The sequence below is a fragment of the Elephantulus edwardii genome, unplaced genomic scaffold, assembly GCF_000299155.1.
Source record: "Elephantulus edwardii isolate Elephantulus edwardi_28Jun2011 unplaced genomic scaffold, EleEdw1.0 scaffold00001, whole genome shotgun sequence".
Lineage (NCBI taxonomy): Eukaryota > Metazoa > Chordata > Mammalia > Macroscelidea > Macroscelididae > Elephantulus > Elephantulus edwardii.
The window spans coordinates 4,677,800-4,700,075 of NW_006399751.1; the positions used below are offsets into that span (position 1 = coordinate 4,677,800).

Sequence of the window (22,276 nt, forward strand, 5' to 3'; positions counted from 1 at the left end):
TTGGAAATAGTACTTTACACTGAGCTTCTGGGAATTTATAAAAGAATATAGATCCCTACAACTTCATTCCATTACCTAATAAAGTGACCATACCATGCCATCTATATCTTTTCAGTCAAGATAGAAACAGTTTGTATGGAGGTCTGGTTATGATTTAATATTCCTAAAATAAACTTTTTAAAATTGGAGTATAACTTACATGCAGAAAAATATACAAATCATAAATGTACAGCTCATTTGGAATGAAATAATTCCAAAGTAAATACACCCATGTAACCATCACCCAGATCTTTAACAGCATTCCAGAAGCCTTCCTTAAGCCCGTTCCCAGTTGCTACCCCCACTCTCCTCCCTAAACAGAACCACCATATTTTTAATCTTATGACCTCCATATTTTTTAAGTATCTGATGGTCCAGATGATTATCTCTGGAGGCCAGAGTTAATCAGCAACTGAGAGAATTGTTTCCCCATGAATCATTCCTTTTAAGAATAGCTTATCAGTGAGGATGCTTCCAGCTGCAAATAACTGAAATCTGAAATTAAATGGCTTAAACAATAAAGAAACTTATGACCTTCCATGCATGGCATTGTAGCTGTAGGGCAAGTTTCACAGCTAACTGAGTCATCAGTTTGAGTCAACAAAGACCTTGCTCTTTCCCTGTCTCCACTTGGCCATCACTTCGCTTCAATCTTGGACTGCTGTCAGCTTGCCACAGTTCTTTTAGTGGCAACCTCTTTGGAGAGGACATTTCTCTCAAAGATCCCTCAGTGGATGTCTCCTCACATCCCACTGGTGAGAACTGGGTCATATGCGCAGCCAGGCCAGTTAGGGGAATGGGAATACCTTAACTTTTCAGCATCATTTGGAGAGAGATGGCTGTTCAAAAGTCCATTCAATGTCCCTTATAGAAAGCCACTTAAATAGATGGGAACTGTCTGGCTCAACTAATTCATAAGCATACTTTATATTGCTAAATAGTAACAAAAGGTTTTAAGGAGTAGAGATTTGTGGCTGAACATAGTGTTGGTGAATCAAGGTTAGAAGTAAGTAACTCTACATGAGGAAAAGATAAATCGACTGTGGCAAAATAAACACAGTAGCACTTGTTCCCTCTCTCTCTTCTGAACTTCCACAATCCTTCCTCTCTGAACTGCCTGCTTGGGCACTGAGTCATAAATTTTTTTTTGGCTATTGGAATAGTTTCTGTTACTGGTTGTGTCATACATAGGTCATAGTATTTCAAACCCTACAGCACACATGTGCCTGTTACTGAAATGTTACAGGGTGTATGTCTCCAGGTTCCTTCAGTTGTATCCTTAACACTCAACACTTATATTAAGTTATTAACTATTACAACTCTCTTTTTTGCCCCAAGAACATCATAAACATGAAAAATAAACATATTCACACATACTAGTTAACTGTAAATGGTTAATGCACTTGGTTTGCATCTCTCCAGAGGCATCTCAGAAGAAAAGCTTGAAAAACCACTTTCAAAGAGTCGGGCACAGATAATCTCACGAGCACAGTCTACCCAGGCACACTGGGCTGCTGTGACTCTGAGTCAAGTTGGTGGAAATCAGTTTTATGCACCCCCTCCTGCTGATGAGTCCTGTCTAAACCACACAGGCCCTGCAGGATAGAGCAGAACTGCCCCAGGGAGTTTTCATGACTGGGAACTTCATGGACACCAACTGCTACTTCTTCTTCCGGTAGAGCAGCTGGTGGGTTCCAATCACAAATATTTTGATTAGCAGACATGTGCTTTAACCACTGAGCCAGCAATCTAAATCAAACTCACTGATGCTGTTATTGTTGTTGAGTCCTGTTGAGTTGGAACCACCCATAAGTGACCCTCCAGTGGGTTTTCAGAGACCGTTAATTGCACTAGAGGACATTGCCATCCTTCTCCTTCTGACCAGCTGGTGGATTTGAACCAGAGAGTGACTCGTGGGTTCAAACCACCAACCTGTGGGTTAGCAGCTGAGTGGCTTAACCACTGATCTACAAGGTTCTCCTGTCCAACTAGGGATATACTCTGTCTCCATTAAAATAGCTGAAAATATAACAAGGAAGAGATTGTCTACATCCATTTACCAATGTGCTAGTCACAGAATGCGCCATAAACACCTGTTAGACACCTGTATATTATCAGAGAAGGTCTGAGTGGAAAAGCGACCTTCCTCAGTTTCAAACAATTATAGCCATGGCAGACATGATAACCGTTTCTGTCAAGTACAAATCATAGTGACCCTAAGAACAACAGATCTGAACTCTGTTCTCTCTTGAGCCATTATCATCTGATACACTTGTGCCCATTGCTGCACTCACCATGTCAAATCATCTTGTTGAAGGTCTTCCTCTCTTTCACTGATCCTCCACCTTTCCAAGCATGACGTCCCTTACCAAGGAATAGCCTCTCCTATCAACATGTCTAAAGTACAAGAGATGAAGTGTGTATGAATCTCCAAGGATGATAGAGTGAACAGTAGGTAGCTTTCAAAGGGGAGCTATTACACTGTATATGTGAGTAATATTCTACAAATATGTGTATTTATACTAATAATTCTGCCTTTTGTATAAAAAGGATCTTTAATCATTCACAGTTAATGAGCAACAACAAGAAAGGATGGAGAGTAATACAAACTAACATTTCTGGGGAAACATCTCTCTCACAAATATGCCTGATACTTTAGATACTATGTTTATAAGGCAACACTGGCATAAATATTAGAAAATATTATCATATCTAATACGTAACAGTCCTAACATGAAAAGGTACATCACTAACACACTTGATCCCAATAGGCCCCAAACACCCCACGATCTAGAAAACATGTTTCTTACTAAAGCAAAAACATAACTTCCTGTAATCATCAATCATTTTGGTTACTTTTAGGATGACCAACAGACATTCAATAAGCTCTAAATGTTTAAGTGTTTTTTCCTCTTAGAATTCCAATTCTTTTCTCAAGTATAACATAAAGCATATATATTTTTTAATCATATACATTTTAATATTCATTACATGTCAAGTGAGAATGTACCTTTTATTTCTTACTCTATTCATCCTTTGTTTTTTGGTATAGGCAAGACATTAAAAAGTTGAGTCTTTTGTGATATCAAGACCAAATGTAATTAAGGTTCTTCTAAAAAGAATTCTAAATGTCATGAAGGTACCTCATTAATTTGTTCTTTAGAATTCCAACAAAGGTTTTGAAAATGTTAAGAGGAATGCTCTTTTCTACAATCCCAGTAGAGGGCATATTTTTCTCTATTGTGTTGCTATAACTACACCCAATCAACCAATCCAAAGGTGAGCATTTAGAATCATCAGCTGCTCAAGGGAGAAAAATGATCTACTGTTGTGAGATTTACAGCCTCTGAAAACCCACTGGAGGGTCAGCTATGAGTTGGTTCTGACTCAACAATTAATTGAGAGTTAACTGTATATAAAGGGAGCACTGGTGGTAAAGTCTGTAGGGAGCTAGTTACTTTGAGGGAGAAAGATGGGCAATCTCTTCCCATGCAATTTACAGTCTCTGAAAACCTGCTGGAGGGTCAGCTATGAGCCACTTCCTACTAGAAAGCACACAACAGCAGTTCATTCTCATTGGTGGGAGGTCTTCTATGGTGGACAAGCTGCTCTGGCTTCCCTCTATCCTTTACTCCTCCCTCCTTTGGGGAAAGAACTTATCTGATTGGTGGGTTCTGAAAAAAGGAACTTGCTTTGCTCAGCCCCTATCTTCTCTTTTTGTTGTTCCTCTGGGCAAGAACTTGAGCAGGGACAGGACCCCACAACAGGAGGTATGTGGTCTTCCAGCCTTTTCAGGGCCGAGGCAAAGCTGGCCTGGATCAGAGGGGAAGTGGTGGAAAGGTCACGTGCCTGCAAGTCTAGGCACTTCAATGTTATCAGTCCACAGATAGCATTCTTATGTCCTCCTGTCAGATTCCTATCTTGACTGTCACAGAACTCATTCAAGGGGGATGTGTGTATTCACTGGCTCTCAAAGATTCAAACACTTCCAAAAACCAGCACACCTTCTTCCCAGTATTTGACTTAAAGGAAAATGCTGTCAACTCTTAGTTTTCCTGGATTTGCTTCAAATATCTACACATTGTGTTTACTTCTTGAAGCTTCCATTTTTCATAAAAATTTATTTAATTTTCTTATATTATTGTCCCATATGTGCTTTTCCTTTGCTCATTCTCCTGAAATACCTGGTTCTTGTTGCTGTTAGGTGCCATCAAGTCAAGTACGACTCATAGTGACCCTATGAACAAAAGATCTGAATCTATTCCTGTCCTGTGTCATCCTCACACTTCTGACACACAGGAGTCCATTGCAGCAGTCACCATATCAGTTGACCTGGTTGAGGGTCTTCCTCTCCTTCGCTGACCCCCCCCATCCTTCCCAACATCATGTCCCTCTCCAAGGAATTACACCTCCTAGCAGTATGCCCGAAGTATGTGATGCTAAGTCTCATCATTCTTGCCTCCAAAGAGCACTCCAGCTGCACCCTCTCCAGGACAGATCTGTCCTCTTGGCTGTCCATGGGCTGTTCAGGGCTCTTCTCCAACACCACAGCTCAAAGGCATCAATTCTTTTTCAGTCATCCTTATTCATTGTCCAGATCTTGGATGCATAGCTATTATCTGCTACCTCTTTCTTTGTTAGGTGCCTTTGTTGGGAATGTTGTTAAGTGTTAGGTTACAAGGCTGATCATGACCCAAAGTGACTCTAGGAAGAGCAGATCTGAACCTTGCCCTGTCTTGTCATCTCTGACACTCTTGAGGCTACTGTTGCAGTCACTGTATCAACCCATCCTGTTGAGGGTCTTCTCCTCTTTCAATGACCCCTCCAGCTTACCATGTCTTTTTCCAAGGACGGGCCTCTCTTCACAACATACTTATATTATTACCATTGTATGAATGCATGTTTATGATCACATTTCCTTTCTTGTGTATCTTTGGAACAAATCGCTGCCCTTTTTCACAACTGTTTAGCTTTCTAAGTTCTAATTCATCCCCAAAATCCCAGGGCAGTAAAAAACACATTAGAAACCTGTTCCATGTTTTCCTGGCAATTTCTTTCCTGGAACCCTGTATTCTTACAGCCAACTGGCTATCCTCCTGGGACTTCACTTGATCATTTATTGTCTTGGGAATCTGCTTCACTTCTTTTCCTAAATCTATGTGGATTATATTCTTCTTCCTCAATTTATTCTACCACCACTCCCCCCCTGTTCTTTCTGCCTGCCCCTTGCTCTCTCATTTTTGTGAAGTACACACCTGGGTGGCTTATTAAGATACATAAGAGGAAATTTCTTAATACTGGGCATGACTGAAAATGGCTTTATTCTACTTTATGACCTCTTTCTTCAGAAGGCATGACCCTATTCTCTCCTGGCTTACAGAGGGGCTGCTGAAAAGTACTTATAGATTTGTTTCTTTTGTTGTTTTTTCATTCTTCTGCATTCCATTCCCCCCGATTTTTTTAAAAATAAGATGTGATTTTTGTTTTATTTTTCCTTTGGGGGAACTTCTAGGACAGTGGCTCTCAACCCCTTGTTGTGCACCTGAAATAGCAATTGTGCTTTAATTTATCTATGGCAGAGGCAGGTACTGATATTTTTAAAAAATATTCCTGGACTGCAAAAAGGTGTAGCAGCAATATGGCAGTGCCCGGAGCAGGAGACCCTCTAAATGCTAAGAGTAGAAAGGGCCCAGTGGCTCAGAGCATTGACCCAACTCGGGAAAAATTGACTCGCTCACAGCTGCAATTCATGCAGCAGGTGCAACTCACCCAGTGGCAGAAGACGCTGCCACAGCGGTGGACCCGGAACATCGTGACAGGCCTTGGGCATCGGGGCCCTACTGCTTGCTATTTATGGCTACACCTTCTACTCTGTGTCACAGGAACATTTCCTAGATGAACTAGAGGACGAGGCCAAAGCTGCCAGAGCCAGAGCCATGGCAAGAGTTTTGAGCTCCTGAACTACATGGACCCTGGGCATTGCCAGCCTGCTGGAGCCCCTTCACATGGTGATTGATGAACTATAGTCCTGTAGAAAGTGAAGCCTGCTCACTGTTTTGTTGACCTTATCTGGTACCATGTTCCAGCCAAGGAATCTGGAGACTTAGGCATTCCGCCACAGTGAAAGGTACTTTGCCCATCTCACACACTCACTCTGCAGTTACTGAGCCCTTCTTGTAGTTTCCTTGTTTGATGAGTGTGCAACCCTGACTATTCTGAAGAGCCCTGACTAGTTTACTCCCTACATGCTTATGGGCAAGACTCTTCTCTAAGGGTGGGAGGTGGCACTTCCTAGCAATGTTGGAGCCTGAAGCGGGAATGCTGGGGTCAAGTTCAAAATAATAAATTGAGTCATCTCTCTCAGAAAAAAAAAATTCCTAAAAGAGTTCCACAGGCTACATCGAATCAGAATTGACTTGACTGTAATGAACACCATAACCTCTACTTTCAGTGGTAAATAGTGCTTCCAGTCATGAGTTTTCTAGGGCACCTGAGTGTGAACGAATTTCATTATTGTTGCTTTCCTCCAAAAAACATTTGTCCTGGTTTTTCAGTCTTCTAACACTATTAACCTTTCACTTCCATTTTTCACAAGTGCTCTGGAATATCTACTCTCACTCAATTGGTCTTTGTAGAAGTGTGTGTTTGTATATCTATATTTTATTCCCTGCCGTCATCATTCCGTGGCTTATGGAAGAGGGCAGAGGTAGATAACCAAGCTTGCTCTATCAGAAACTCCTATTTCTTTTTCCCTAGAGTAGTAAAATATCGATCTATCTAAGCATCAATAAAGGATAAAATTCTATAAAGTCAATCTCCCATGCAGAAGAATTACAAATAATTAATGTAGCTACCCCACCCTCAAGGAGACAGAGCATATCATGGAATAGTATGGAAATTTCCTCCCAAAGAATAACTTACAGCCAACAAACATATGGAAAAAATGCCCCCAATCATTAGCTATTAGAGATGCATATCAGAACAACAGTGAGATCTGATCTCATTCCAGCAAACAGCAAAGCTGAATGGGACAGTAAATTACAAATGTTGGCCAGGGTGTGGGAAAACAGGTATGCTTTTAACGTCTGGTTAGACTACAAAATGGTGTAACCACTATGAAAAGGTCTTTGTTGCTTACTCAAAAAGTTGAAAATGGAAAGATTATTTGATCCTGCAATTCCACTATTACACATATACTCCAAAGAAGTAAGGGGGGGGGGCTTTACTGCAACATTATTTTCAATAGCAAAGAGCTGGAAACAGCCCATGAGTTCATCAGCAGACAATGCCTAAAGAAACTATGGTATATTCACACAACAGAGCATTATGAAGCACTAAAGAATTTTTAAAACATTGTATATGTTGAATTTAGTAGAATTATGCTGTTGTTGTTTGATGCCGTCAAGTCGTAGACAACTCACAGCGACCCTATGAACGAACGGCCTGAGCACTGTTCGTACATAGTTTCCAAAGGCAAGCCATTTCGGAGGTGTATGCCGCTCCTGCTTCCAGAATTATGCTAAGTAACAAAAATTCATTAGAAAACGATAAAGTACAAGACAATTATTAGAAACAGTGACACACCTGTCTCCTACACATCTGGCCCCCATTGCCCCAGTCACTGTGTCAAGTCCCATCTCATCCTGGGTCTTCCCTGTCAGATACAGTGAGATTGGCTCAGGATGGGGCAGGGTTCCAAGCTATTGTGCATAGGGTCAATATGAGTCACATACAACTCCACAGCATATAATAAAAATAATGATGAAGAGTGAAAGAAAGATTTTACATAGAATCACGCCTGGATGGTTACCAGACATATAAAGGGAGGGGAAAAGGAGTAATAGATAAATAAATAATAGATAATAAAATTTAATGAGATGGATGAAAAGAAAGAATATATACTAAGGGAATGATGAGACACTATAACTTAATTCATTTTAACAAAACAAGTGCATGTGAATGACTGAATGAAAAAAAACGGTATTATTTGTAAACTTTCACTAAAATCACAATAAAGAGAAAAAAGTATATTAACTTATAGTGGAAAAACTCAACAAACATTATATACACTTCAGCTAGGTGACCAAAGTCAACATTAACAGCCATAAATCATGCTGAAAGCAACACAATCAATTGGATTGAGAAATTATGTTACACTCACACAATGGAATACAGCACATGTAGGAGCAATGACTTTTAAAATTACTACCTAACTTGGGAGGGACTGGAGAGCATTATGCTTAGTGAACTAACTCAGTCCCATAAGGACAAATATTGTATAAGACCATTACTGTAGAAATAGATAACTAGTAAAATGTTTATGAGAATCTAAGGGAAGGAGGGGTAAGGATGAGGGGGTAATCATACGGTCCACACAATTTGATGGGTAGAGGGAGGAGTGGGTAAAGGAAATTGGGAAAGATTGGTGTGAAAAAAAATGTAAATGGACATTGTAAGTAAACAAGTAGAAAATTAAAAAATTTTTTTCTTTCCACCATCCTTGTTTTTTAAAACATTTTTATTAATTTTAATGAGAGCATACAGACTTTGGATTTCCATTCATTCACTGTTGCACTTTTCTCCCTGTCCACCCCTCACCCCCAGTTTGGTCTTCTCTTTAAAAAGTTAAAAAATAAAAATTTTTTCATTGTTATACAATCCCTCTCCCCCACTCCACTCCACTCTACAATCTTCATTCTGTACTCCTGTCATGACAATAATACCTAATCATATATCACTTTTAAACAGTTTCATCTGTTTCAATGCAGTATACATTATTTACCCCCTTTTCTTAGTTTCTCCCCAACTCCGATGTCAGTCCCACTTTACAACAGTGGCATTATGTGGTATTTGTCCTTTTGTGACCAAGATATTTCACTCAGCATAACGTCCTCCATGATCACCCATTTTGAATAATATTTCATGAGTTCATTGTTTTTCAATGCAGCATAGTATTCCATTGTGAGAATATACCACAGCTTCTCTATCCATTCATTTATTGATGGGTACTTAGGTTGTTTCCAACTCTTTGCTATTGTGAACAAAGCCACAAGAAACATGGGTGTGCATATATCTGTTTGGGTGGCAGTTATGTTGTCTTTAGGGTATATTTTCAGTGGTGGAATTGCTGGGTCAAATGGTATTTCTATTTCCAATTTTTTGAGACAGTGTCATACTGCCTTCCATAGTGGTTGCACAATAAAAATTTTCTTTAAAAAAAAAAAAAAGACATACTCTTGATTTCATGTGATCAAAACAGCCTTTTACCTCTCTGATTTCTCTCCCTGAAACCCATAACCTTAATCTAGCCTTGAGGACAACATCAGAAAAATCCCAGGAGAGGCACATTTTACAAAATATTAACCAGTCCCCTTCAAAATTGTTGGGCCATCAAAAACAAGAAAAGCCTGGGGAACAGTCATAGACAACAGGAGATATATAAAGTACATGTCACATGCTATCCTGGCTAGGACCTTGGAAAGGAAGAAAGATATTACAATAAAACCTACAAAATCTAAATTAAGGCTTTAATTAATAATAATGCATTCATATTGGTGCCTTAATGATAACAAATGTTCCAAACAAATGAGAGATGCTAATAAAAAGAGAGATCAGGTACTGGGTTTATGGGAATTCTATTTCTTCATAATCTGTCTGTGAATCTAACACTCTGCTAAAGAAACTCAAGTTTACACAAAATATTTCTGTGAAGCCAATAAATACTGGCAGATTATTTACAGAGAAAACAGGATTGGCTTGTGGGTATGCAAGGGTGGATAGGGATTTTAATTTTTTTTCCAGTATAGGTCCACAAATTATATTGGTTCTTCATATAATCATTCACAGGCATTTTGTTTATAACATTAATTACCACTGATTAATGTAATTAATTACTTACAAAGTCTAATTATAATCAGCTCCTAGGATGGGGTTTTTAGTTGTTAGTGCATATATGGGTAACACCGGGCTTCGTCTCAGCATTCCACCTGGGAGTCTTAAGTTCTCTGACAAACTGCTCTGTGTTCAGGCACAGCGTGGTAATTCATACTGAAATAGGAAGTAATCTAACAGAGCTTTACTTAGCCTTTGCTACGGTCCAGTGCAATGCAGTACACCCTGAAGCATGCTGAAGAACCTCCCTTTAACAGATTTAAGATCAATTAATGAAAATACCCTAATGATACACGTATCACTCAAGTACGTGATCTTTTAAGTATCTGTCTTGGTAGACTGCCTTCTCTGATATCACTTCCATTCAAACCTAGAATTGGTTCCTGTCTTTCTGATAGGAGGAGACATCATGTGGCTAATCACATTTGTGCTTTTAGAAGTTAATGTCTATTGGGTAAACTAGGAACTAAATTAGCCATCTTTGTTCCTATTGGTTTTCAGGTTCTAGTCCTCATGAGATCTAGCTTTCAGAATAAGCATTTTCTTTTATCTAAAGTAGCTTAAGTAGGTATTTCAGGATTTATCTATGACAATAATAAATGAGCAGTGTGTGCACTTGTGTGTATATTAGTGGAACAGGGTAGTAGCCAATGGAATTTTCATTGTAATCCCAAATGCTGTGGTTCGAATCTCCCAATTGCTTTGTGGGTAAACGATGGACAATCTCCTCCCAAGTGATTTTCTGCCTCTGAAAACCTAGAGGGTCATCTATGAGTTGGTTCTGACTTGATGGTGTACAACACATAGATATTTACTTATTTAAAGTGAGCAACAGCTCTTCTTTCTATAGATACCAACACCTGGTGGAATAATAGTAATACTTCTTGTCCTCTGGGTGCTTAGATACACCTGCAGAGACAAAATCCTCACTCATCACCAAGACCGGCACTGTAAGGTCAAATAAATCGAAGAGACCATAGTAGTCAAGATATATGTTTGTCGTCTGAGGAAGAACTAGCTTAAGAAGAAAAATTACTGACTTCTACCTGAAATGTCCAGAGGCAGTGAAGTCTTAAGTTTTAAATATGGGTGAATGGAGACGTTCAAATGGAACTTCACTAGCGTGCTCTGGCGAAAACAAAGACACAATCATCAGGATCTGGTTTTCGTAGACGACGCAAAAACATAAATGGCAAAGCCAAAACTGATTTGGGAGAAGTTGGAAGTTGTTACGTCCTTTGAGGACTTTGTCAACCAAGTGAAGAGCGTGTGGCCAGGCGGCGCCAAGCTTTCCTTACCAATGTGACCGCACAGAAGAAACACCCCGCCAGGATACCGTCTTCTCTTCACCATGGCTGCTTCTGATGCGGAGGAAGAGCTGGAGCAACGCGCCCCAGGTCGGGCCTTCGAGGAAAAAGAAACGCGCCCCAGGTGGGGCCTTCGAGGAGGAAGAGAAACGCGCCCCAGCTCGGGCCTTCGAGGAGAAAGAGAAACGCGCCCCAGGTCGAGCCTTCGAGGAGAAAGAGAAACGCGCCCCAGGTCGGGCGCCCCAGGTCGGGCCTTCGGGGAGAAAGAGAAACGCGCCCCAGCTCGAGCCTTCGAGGAAAAAGAGAAACGCGCCCCAGGTCGAGCCTTCGAGGAAAAAGAGAAACGCGCCCCAGGTCGGGCCTTCGGGGAGAAAGAGAAACGCGCCCCAGCTCGGGCCTTTGAGGAGAAAGAGATGGAGAAACGCGCCTCAGGTCCGGCTTCTGAGTCCTCGGCCCTGGGCAAATTCCCGCCAAATAAGGTGGGTCATTCCCGGGAGGAAATTCAGAAGCAATCAGAAGTGGAAGGAGAAAGAAGAGAAACAGGTCTCGACGGGGAGGTCATGAAGCAGTTTGTTGAGAAACAGAGCAGGTGAAAGAGGTGCTTCAGAAAACAATAAAAGAAAACGGAGACTCCAGTAAAATGGCGGAAGCTCTGGCCCAAACCCGGAAGTCACCCGTGAGAAGCACAAACGGCTGAACTGGAGCTTTTGCGCATTGAAGAAGCGCGGAAGAACAGAGAATCCAAAGATCTGCCTGAGAAGACTGAAGTCGATGAATTTGTTCTAAGAACTTTCTCAAAACGCTTCCCCTTCCTAAATATCCCCAGACTGTACTGGCCTTTGTCATGGTCGCTTCTGAGAAATATTCTAGAAGCTGATGTAGGTAGATTCAGACTAAAAGACATTTTAGAGGATAAAGGGGAGAAACTTAAGTGTTTTACTCTTTTCCTAAAGCGTTGAAGTCTTTCTAATGCAGCTATTTGTTACATCTCTTGCACTTCACTGCACTTGGTGTATGGGGGCTAATGGCTAGTACTGCACTGGCTCTGGGGAAACGTGTTTGTAAAAAAAGTAAGCGGCTTCTTGCAAAATTTGTTAGATGCTGAGCATCTGTTCCCTTTTAAGTCCCAATTCTGTCTCGATTTTACCAGATGATACTGTACTTGAATGGTTAATAAAACTGCACAGTGGTTAAAAAAAAAAAAGTGAAGCGAAACCTGTAAGACATTGTGTACCATTTTGTGAATAAGATTTTTAGAATTTATGCATAACTTCTACAACTTGGTAACAAACAACGCAATCAAAAAAATGAGCAAAATATTTGAGTACGTATTATACCAAAAAAGATACAGAAAGGCGAACATACACAAGAAACATGCTCAATGTCATTAGGGATGAATACAAATCAAACTACAGTGGAAAAACAAAACAAACCTACAATGAGATAACTTCCACTTCATGGACTATGATCCGAAAAAATAGTACAAACTGGCAAGGATGTGGAAAAATTGGAACCCTCATCCTTTGATGGCAGGACATAAAATAGTTCTGTTCCCCATGTGTAGTTTCATGATCCCTCAAAAAGAAAATTTGGAATTAGCACATGACCTAGCAATTAACATATACCCAAAATAATTTCAAGAGATGAAGATACTTGTACAATATCCATTAAAACACTAATAGCTAAAATATGGAAACCATCTAAACGTTCAGCAGATGGGTAAACAAAAAAGTAGAATATAGCTACTGTGAAATATTACTCAGCCATCAAGAAAAAGGAAGACATATACATGCTATGACATGTATAAAATTTGAAGACACAATATATTAAGGAAAACCGTTGTGTGTTGAGTCTAAATCAACTCATAGCTGACCTTCCAGTGGGTTTTCAAAGCCTGTAAACTGCACTAAAGGAGATTGGCCATCTTTCTCCCATGGAGCTGATGGAGGATTCAAACTCCCTGTGTCTTTGTTGGCAGCACAACACCTTCTCCCCTAGGCCACCAGAGCTCCCTTGAGGTAAATTTTTGTTGTTATGGTCATCAGAAGTAGGAAATGGGAACCATTTGGGGGGCGAGGGGGGGCACGAATTTCTATGGGTAATGGAAAAATTTGCACAATTGAAAATGTCACTGAATTGTACAAGTAAAAATTGTTACAATGACAAATGTTTTCTCATAATTACATTTTTTTAAAGTGAAATTTCACTTATTTCTGATGTCAGTCCAAACAAGTTTTTCCCTTTATACCAAGCCATATTCTATATCTGAAAGTACTTCCATTGTTATACTCAAGCTTAGGAAAACATGTTTATATCCACCAACCAGATACCAACATTTCAAAGTTTAATAGCATGCATTTTTCAATTTAGAGACATTCCATGGATGGTCCAGATTACAAACAAATCAGCTGTATTTCTTCCAAATTTTTTTTTAAAGGGTAGACTATTGGGTGTATTTCTGTACTATACCACTTCAAAATCAAGAAAAGCATGCGTCAGTCAATCCCTTGTTATTTCCAAAATAAAAAAATAAGGAAAAGTACTTACAGGGGAGTAAGTGTAGTGTTAACATGACAGCTGGGGAAATTAAAACAAAAAATTGTACAATAAAATTGAGAGACAACAAAGAAAATGAGGCTGAGACTGGAGTATCTTAGAAAGCTCATTTTTCTGTGCTGTTCTCAGTTTTTTGTATTTTAGCATCTCTCAGTTTTTGTACTTGTTCCTGACTGGACTTCTTGGATAATTCAATAGGCGTGGACAGGTTTGAGAAAAGATTCCTTTTTATTGTGGCCATCATGTGTTGTTCCACGATGTAAGGCTAAAATGAGCTCAATGATATTGAATCTCAACCAACTCATAGCTGCTCCTCCAGTGAGTTTCATAGAAGATTGTCCATCTTTCTCCTGTGGAACAGCTGGTAGATTAGAACCATGTGCCATTGAGTTGGCAATGCAATTCTTTACCCACTAGGCCACCAGAGCTCCCTATGAGGTAAGAATACCTCTAAAAATATGGGCAAGAAAAACTGGAAAAAAGATCCCCAAAGAGAAGTAAGCTTTTTTAAAAACAAAACAAAGACCCAGTGCAGTGCTTTGTTCACAGGGATTAGAAAGGGCACAAACAATAGGAAACTGGCTTAAGACTGGCTTTGAATAAAAAACAATGCATTTTGTTAACACTGGCAACAAACAGTATTTGTCTTTTCATTATGTTGTGCTTTCTCTAGTGAACTTGAATCATCTTTTCCTGACATAAGGATCTCGAAAGCTGGAGATGAGTTGCTAATGTCTGTGCTCCTGTGTTTGAATTGTAAGGCTTCAACCTCACAGATGTCCACATGAATTGCATACAGTAGTTCTGAAGAAGTGAGGGGCATGTTAAGCTATTAATAGTAATATTTCTTCTCTGGCCTTATGAAAAGCAATATATCTATATATACAGTTCCAAGATCCTGAAAGGACAAGCTAAGTGAAACTATGTAAAAATTGCCAGTACTCCTCAACTCACTCTCCTTTGACTTCAAGTTGCTGTGAGCAACTACCAAGTTGGTGCCCAATTCATGGCAACCCAGACACAATGACATGAGAAACTGCTTGGTCTTGTGCTAGTCTCATATTCAGATGTGTCTCACACCATTCATTATAATCCACAGGGTTTCCACAGATTTCCTATCAAGTAGGAAAAGTCACTAGACTTTTCTTTCTAGTCCATCTTCATCTGGATGTTCCAGTGAAATTTGTTAAGCATCCTAGAAATAGGGAAGCCACCACAGACAGGTGGTGGTGTATTAGCTGGTAATCAAACCTGCCTTTCCCACATGAAGATATGAATTCTACCACTGAATGACCTATCCCACCCAGGTTATAAAAAAAAAAAAATCTTGTCTTAAAACATTGTTTAAATTCTCATTAACTAGGCTCAACTTCTACAAGGAATGGGAGAGTTGGTGCTAGGCTAGACTTTTCAGGAACCCCTGAAAGAGTAGCTGTTGTTCAGCATCTAATTAAGCAAATGACTCTACGTTATTATTAATTCGACTTTCTTAATCATAGACTGAACATCTAGTCAGATCTCAAAATTAAGAGATAAGCAACCACACTGTTTGTTTTTTGGTACTGTTGTTCGATACTGCCAACCACAACTCATAGCTGCCCTACAAACAGCAGCTCAGAACTGTGCCCTATCCTCACCCTCACCATGACCTTCACCGCACTCAAGCCCATTATTGTGGTCACTGTGTGAGTGTTCATGTGGGAACCACTGATGATGGAGGTGAAACTGTGAGGGATTCATTTAGACTTTAACCTTAGGTCTCCTTTAAGGAGCTGTGTGACATCAAGCAAGGTGGGTTATCTGTAAAATATAGATACTCCTATTTACCTTGTAAGAATACTCCAAGGATAAGGACAGAAATGCTTGTAAACTCGAGTAAATTCCCAGGTTATGAATATCCAGCTGGCACTTGCAACTTATGCTCAGCTTGTTCTTTAATGTTATATAATTTTAATGTTTTGCCCTTTAATGTTATATAGTTATCCTCACTTTGAAAGAACTGAAGCAATCCTACTTATAATAAATTCATCATCACAATCACCTTCACTTGCTGCAGCTTTTAAATCACTGAAACCCTTGGAATCTGTTCTTACACTAAAGTAAGGCTTAATAAGAGCTGAACGCCCTAGCTCCAACTTACCCTACAAATTCTACATGGACATACGTATGAACTGGTTTTGTTTGTAACCTCAGGGATGCCTATACCAAAGGCACTGTCCAGTGCTCATGTTTCATCTGAAAAAGAATTCTAGTCTCTCTTCTATGATGTATAAAATAATTAGATCTTTAAAATGTGATATATGCAGTTAAGCTGGAAAAAGGAAGAAAAAAAATTTCACTGCTGTTGCATTGGTTCCAAATCAAAGCAACACTCCCACTAGGTTTCTGAGGTCATTTAATCATAATGGGAGAGGATTGTCCATCTTTTTCTCACTGAGCTGCAGGTGGATTTGAACTACTCGAAACATGGGGGCCTTAGGTGAGCAGTGCAACTCACCTACACCACCAACACTCCCTCGCAATTATGCTAAATGGGCCTTAAGATACAAAGCAGAATTAACCATCTAGCTAATTAATATTAGGTTTACACCACCAATTACCAGCAATTTGTGAGACCCAGTGGGTATTTCTTATCTTTAATCTACATAATTGGAATTTAAGTCTTCTCATTCAGGTATTCATAAATCAACCAAGATTTGTCAAGCACCTACCATAGGCCCAGCACTAGGAAGGGTTGCTGTGACAATGAACTCTTAATAGTTTTAAAGAGTAAACATTAGATTCAGGCACTAGTGTAAGAATGGTGCTGTCTGTTCTTGTTGTTAGGTGACGTGTAGGGTCCAGAGCAACAAAGACAGCCCTTGAACAACAGACCTGAACCCTGCCCTCCTGCGCCATCCTTATCATCTCTGATGTACTTGAGCCTATTGTTACCGGCATTGTGTCAATCCACCACACTGAGGGTCTTCCCCTCCTTTGTTGACCCTCCCCCTTTCCAAACATGGTGCTCTTTCCTGTTGGCAATCTCCAATTTACATGAAGGTAAAAAACCCAACCCCTTATAAACACTGTCTCCTCAGTAATGCTAGAAGGCTATCAGTACATTTTCTAGATAGCCAAAAAAGTGATTTCTCTTTTTGGTTTGTTTTAGTAACATAGTCATTAAAAAGTCAATCTCAGTGTTTCATTTTCCCCAACAACTTAGCTACTTCCAAGGAAAACAAGCATTTGAAGTCTGGCATGCAGATAAGAGAAGTTCTTACCGTGTTACTGGCTCCCAGACCAGATGGTTTCAGTAAAAAAACAAAACAAAACAACAAAAACAGAAACTCTACCTGGTTTCCACTTCACATGCGCAAGTCTTGATTTTTACATCTCACAGTTACCATGTGGGAAGTGGACAACTCTCTCAGTGCACAGACAGCAGCCAAAGTCAAGAAGAACCACAGAACCCCCATCAGACGGCACTAAACGCAGCATTAGAACAAACACAGGTGACCCTAATATTCCTCAAATCCTTTCCTTCCAGAACACCTGAGAGCCCCAGAGCCAAAACTACTTAAAAGACATCTAAGGGCGGGGGGAGCACCAAAACTGTAGTCAGGGCAAGAAAAGGGAAACAGTATCTTTATTGTGTATAGAACTAACAAACATTCACTGTGTACACATTCCAGCGAAAGAGACAAAGATCTTTGTTCAAAATATGCTGAAATAAAATAGGTAAACAAACTCCATTACTGGATACACAGAAGGAATGTTAATATTACTAGTCCGCGGTCAAGGGTGAAATAAAAAGAAAGCTCAAAAATCGTTTTTAATTCTGTGCTCAAACACCTACATCTAGGATAGACGTGTAGTGGGAAAGAGTAGCTTCTAAAGCCTTATAACTAAATGCTGGATAGAGTAGGTGACTTGACAAATGTCTTCTTACTTCTCTGGAACCTCCCTCCTAGATCAAACCCACAAATTCCTAGTCTAGCTCTTTCAGAACACAGCAGCCAAATGTGACTAAACTCCCCAGGACTTTTGCGATATCTGGCAACAGACCGAGAGAGTTAACAACAACAACAAAAAATCTCCTGTGGAGACAAGACCCGTCGGAAAGCATTTCTCCTGGGGTAGGAGATAATGAACACAAACGTCCTGCATTTCCATCTCCTAAAATGGAACTTAACCAGATAGGCATCACTTGAGATTTTTAAGTGCAAGATGCCGTAATTAATGATATACCTGGCCCGTGAAGCATTTTTTCATTGCTCCACATCGGAATCAAATGAACACAAGCTCTCACAATGGCTCTGTTTCCCAACACATACGTTTATGACAACTGCTAAAAGAACTTGAGGGCTCAAATTATAGGTTCCAATGGAGTGTTTCTGGTTCAGCAGTCACATGAGAACTCCAACACAATACAAACTTTGTCCTCACTAGTTTCTTTACAAATAGAGAAGTCATTTGAAAACCAAAACCAGTTCCTATGACACAGGGGCTAGAGAATCCCAGATAATTGGCACGAACATTCTCTATTCTTGTGGCACAGACTGCCCCTCAAGCCTCCTAACCAGCCAGTCCATGCACAGTATAGTGCAGAGCAGCTAGTGAGTCTTCCTCAGGGATAAACAAGCACGCTCTCCAGCAGGCAGCTCCAGCAGGGACCGTCAGCCAGCAGGGACTGGCCCGCTGGCTGTCTTCTCTGGAAGGGTTTTCAAGACTGACCCAAGTCAAACCTGTCTCAAATCCACCTCTTAAACAGAAAGTCCATTTGTGATGGATTTGGCTGACATTTCCTATTAACCTGTTTAGAAAAACCTCTGCAATCTCTCATATAAGCACTACCTTTCACCTGGCTATTAATGTAAGTAGACAGCAGAATAATAGTACACGCAATCAAGCTGGTTTTGAGACTACAAAGTGATACTGCATTAGCAGGAGTTCCAAAGACACTCTGGATATTGGATGTGTTGCAGGGATTGTAGAAATAAAGCCTGTAAATGTCTCCTTCTGGCTCTGGAGTAAAAAACAAGTCCAGATAGAAACAGTTTAAAAAGACAACCAGTACTAAAGAAAAGTGTGCCTTTTTTGCACTGGTGTTTACCCTACCAAACATCAAAGACAATCATTTCACTTGAGACTATAGTTCTAAATTATTTCTTAAAAAGCAGATGTTTTTCATTCTGTTTTGGAGACTGACAGCACACTGTCACAACTGATTCAAATTGTCTTCTGGCTCAGTATTCGCTTGAATACTGCCTTTCCCAGCTCCTCAGTGCTTCTCAGATTTTTCACCGCTACCCCAATGTGGCCCCCACATAATCATGCAATTTAATTTTTATAGTGATTAAACATTTTCACTCCAGGCAAACTTCCCTAGTCTTCAAATGGAGAAAACATCAACATCCCAACATTTTTGTGTACAATAAACACTTTTTAAAATTCAATAAATTTATCCAAAAGTGGTAACTTATAATATACAAAGGCTTTGTTTTTTGTTTTTTCTTAAAGATGAAAGTTTGTACCTGTATCCCTATATATAAAAGTCAAGGAGAAATCCTTTAAAATGACTCCAAAACATCATAAACAAGCACACAAGTCCAAGGTTAATATTATTTTGATGAATTCTGAATTCATTCAACTGCTAAATCACAGGATACAAGACCTTGGTTGAACTTTTTCTTAAACAGCTTGGATAGGCAGACGCTGGTTTGCCAGGCAGTTTCCTGTCTCGTCAAGTCCCTGGCAAGGCGAGGGGTAGGGAGTAGGAGGTACTGAGCAGGGGCCCCTGGTCCTCCTTGAACCAAGCTGCTCTGCTCCCGGCTGAATGTGACAATGGCTCAGAGACAGACTAGTCGTCCTTAAATGATGGGGGACGAAGAGAAGCACCAGGGTTGACAGAAAAAAGCTTATGTACTGTCTCCTTGGTGTTTCCACAGGAAAAACAGTGAGTCCAGGGTGCCAGAGAAACTCACAGAACTCCAAATAATAGCGTCCTCCACAATGAAATGCACATCCACGAAAAATCAAAACAATTTTTATTCTCATCGGTACAACAGGACAAGTCAAAAGCTGGAGCCTCAGAGGTAAAACAGAGGTAAGTGGGAAACAGTGTCTCATGAGTTTTCACATGCCATTTCACTACATTTAACATCCCACAGAGGGGCAGAGACCAAAGACTGCTCCTTCCATCACCATGGAGTTCTGATTCTCTGAAAATGCGTAATCTGAAAAGAACTCCTAAGAAAAGAAATGAGAAAGCAACAACAATCCCTAGTAACGTTCTATAGACAGAATTTTGAATTTGTATTTAACCGATAAAAGACAGCTGTGGAGAAGAAGACTGCTAGAAACTCAAGTCAAATTGAAGCAAAGGCTGCAGTCTTTGCTGCTCTCATGAAACTCCTACAGTAGTGTTTTCTAGGATTTGTCAAAACAGAGATTACGATGAATTCAGCAGGTCTTATCAACCCAATTTACCCTCCCTCTCCCCTTTTCCTTGCCGCCCCCCACAGCCAAGAAAGAAAAGGAAGCAGAGTTTTGTCCAGCACCACTTGGGAAAAATGGGGGCTGGACACGGGGGTGGGACAAGCCACCTGCCACACCAGCCTGGGAGGGAGTGCAAGAGAGATAACCAGATAGTCTGGTCTGGTCTTAACAAACAGAAACAAGGAGCAAGATCATCTGGCAGTTATGTTTTAAGCAGCAGGTGCACATTTCATAAATTAAATCTCTTAGATGAATAAGATAAATAAGAGAATGAAATCTGAGTTTTAAAAACAGTAATATTTACTTAAAACAGAAAAAAGAAGACTTTCTAAATCAAAGTCAGCTGCCCTAGTAGGAATATCTAACAATTACTGGAGCATTTGGTAACCATTTCTACCTACTGGCAACGTGACTACAATATGTGAATTACCACTATTTAATAAAAAGGTTTTCAATGTAAAGGTACTGTGGAAAGCAGTGGAGGACGGGAACACTGGCAAAGAGGCAGAAAGCAGGTCGGTGCTTTAGGAATAAGGCTCCAAGAGATGCAGGACCCTGGTCTCAGGTCTGAGGTGGACATCTGGTCAGCCACCCTGGCTCCAAAGGGTAAGAACACACTTGGCAGGATTGGAGAAGAGGGCAATTCAGCTGCCCCAAAGCAAGTCTCTGGTTTTCACTCCCACGTGGATGTGCTTTCCAGACTTCAGCAAGGTCTCCTCAGGACGATCTGCTTTCCGACGTGTAGTAACGATAGAGGAAGCTTAGGAGAACAGCGCTGATGATGGGTAAAATCCAGTATGACCAGCAACTACAGGTAGGGGGAAAAAAGCAAGAAAATTGTAAACACTGTATGCCAAAAATGAATTGTCTTTCAGAATTCGCATTTCGGTATTCTGAGGGGCGAAGAGCCTGGATTTACTTGGAGAAACTTAAGTGTTTTGTCACAGTGGAGTTGGAAGAAACCAGATCCCGGGGTTGGACTGACATTACTAAACAACAAAATTCAAAACAACTAAAAGTAGAAGGTATAATATAACACTATCAAAGTAGTCTCTTTCTTTTCTCTCTCTCGTGCCTGTCTGGCACTTTGAACTCACCCGTACCTCTGTGACAGAAAGATGGGTCATTTCTTCTAGTGCAAATTACAGCATCAGAACTTGTCAGAGGGTAGTTACGTGTCAGTTCTGAGTGGATAGCAGTTAAGTGAGCAAATAAAGTGCGTGTGCTCACTCATGTACACACACAACTCTATACATGTGCTCTTATATAAACATACAGTGGTTTTTAACTCTGGGAATTGGGATTATGGGTAGTTTAATATTGTCTTTGTACTTTTGTTTTTCACGTTATACTATTAACATTTATAAACCAGTAAAAGCAAGAAATACAATTGTAAAATAAAAGGATATTTAAGCACTACAGCAATCTAAGCAATTTGAAAATAGTAATATCTAATTAACTATTTCCCAATGTTCTATCTACCTCAGAGGGGTCTTTTAAAGTTTCATTTATAATGACCCTATAAAATAAATAATACTTTCTCACTTTCTACATTATAAACTCTGCACTTCAAGTCACAAAGCTAGTAAGCTACACAGTGTGATCCAAAAACCATCCTTTTAACATCTCCTCTGTACAGTAATAAGGGGACACAGATCATGGTCACTGTCGTAGATTCTGACTCATAGTGACCCAATAGCATGGAACAGAACTGTCGCACTGGGTTTCCAAGCTTGTAAACATTCATGGGAGCACACTGTCCCAGAGTGGTGGGTGGGTCTAAACCTTTCAGTTAGCAAATCAACACTTAACCCACCATGATAGTTCTAGCAAAGTTAAGCAAATGACACATAGTATATTATAAAGTGCCCTAACGACTTTTCTTAGGAGCATAAAGATGATAATCATTCTCCTTAAAATAATTATGCCTCTTTAATAAAGCTTATTAACACTGCTGGTTTTAATATGTAATTCTTCCAGAAACCAAATAACTGGCTATCCCT

General features: G+C 40.1%; 1 protein-coding gene and 1 pseudogene across 1 annotated transcript in view; one reads left to right on the top strand and one right to left on the bottom strand.

The window, feature by feature from the left end:
- The first annotated feature begins 5,677 nt into the window (after window positions 1-5,677).
- Window positions 5,678-11,830, top strand: LOC102843707 (annotated as a pseudogene).
- Window positions 11,831-20,990: 9,160 nt separating this feature from the next.
- LOC102863942 (cytochrome b5 type B-like) overlaps window positions 20,991-22,276 on the bottom strand; it is a 37,208-nt gene continuing 35,922 nt past the window's right edge. The window contains exon 5 of the mRNA XM_006878653.1: window positions 20,991-21,081. Coding sequence (XP_006878715.1) covers window positions 20,991-21,081 — 91 coding nt within the window. The remainder of the gene's footprint in view (window positions 21,082-22,276) is intronic.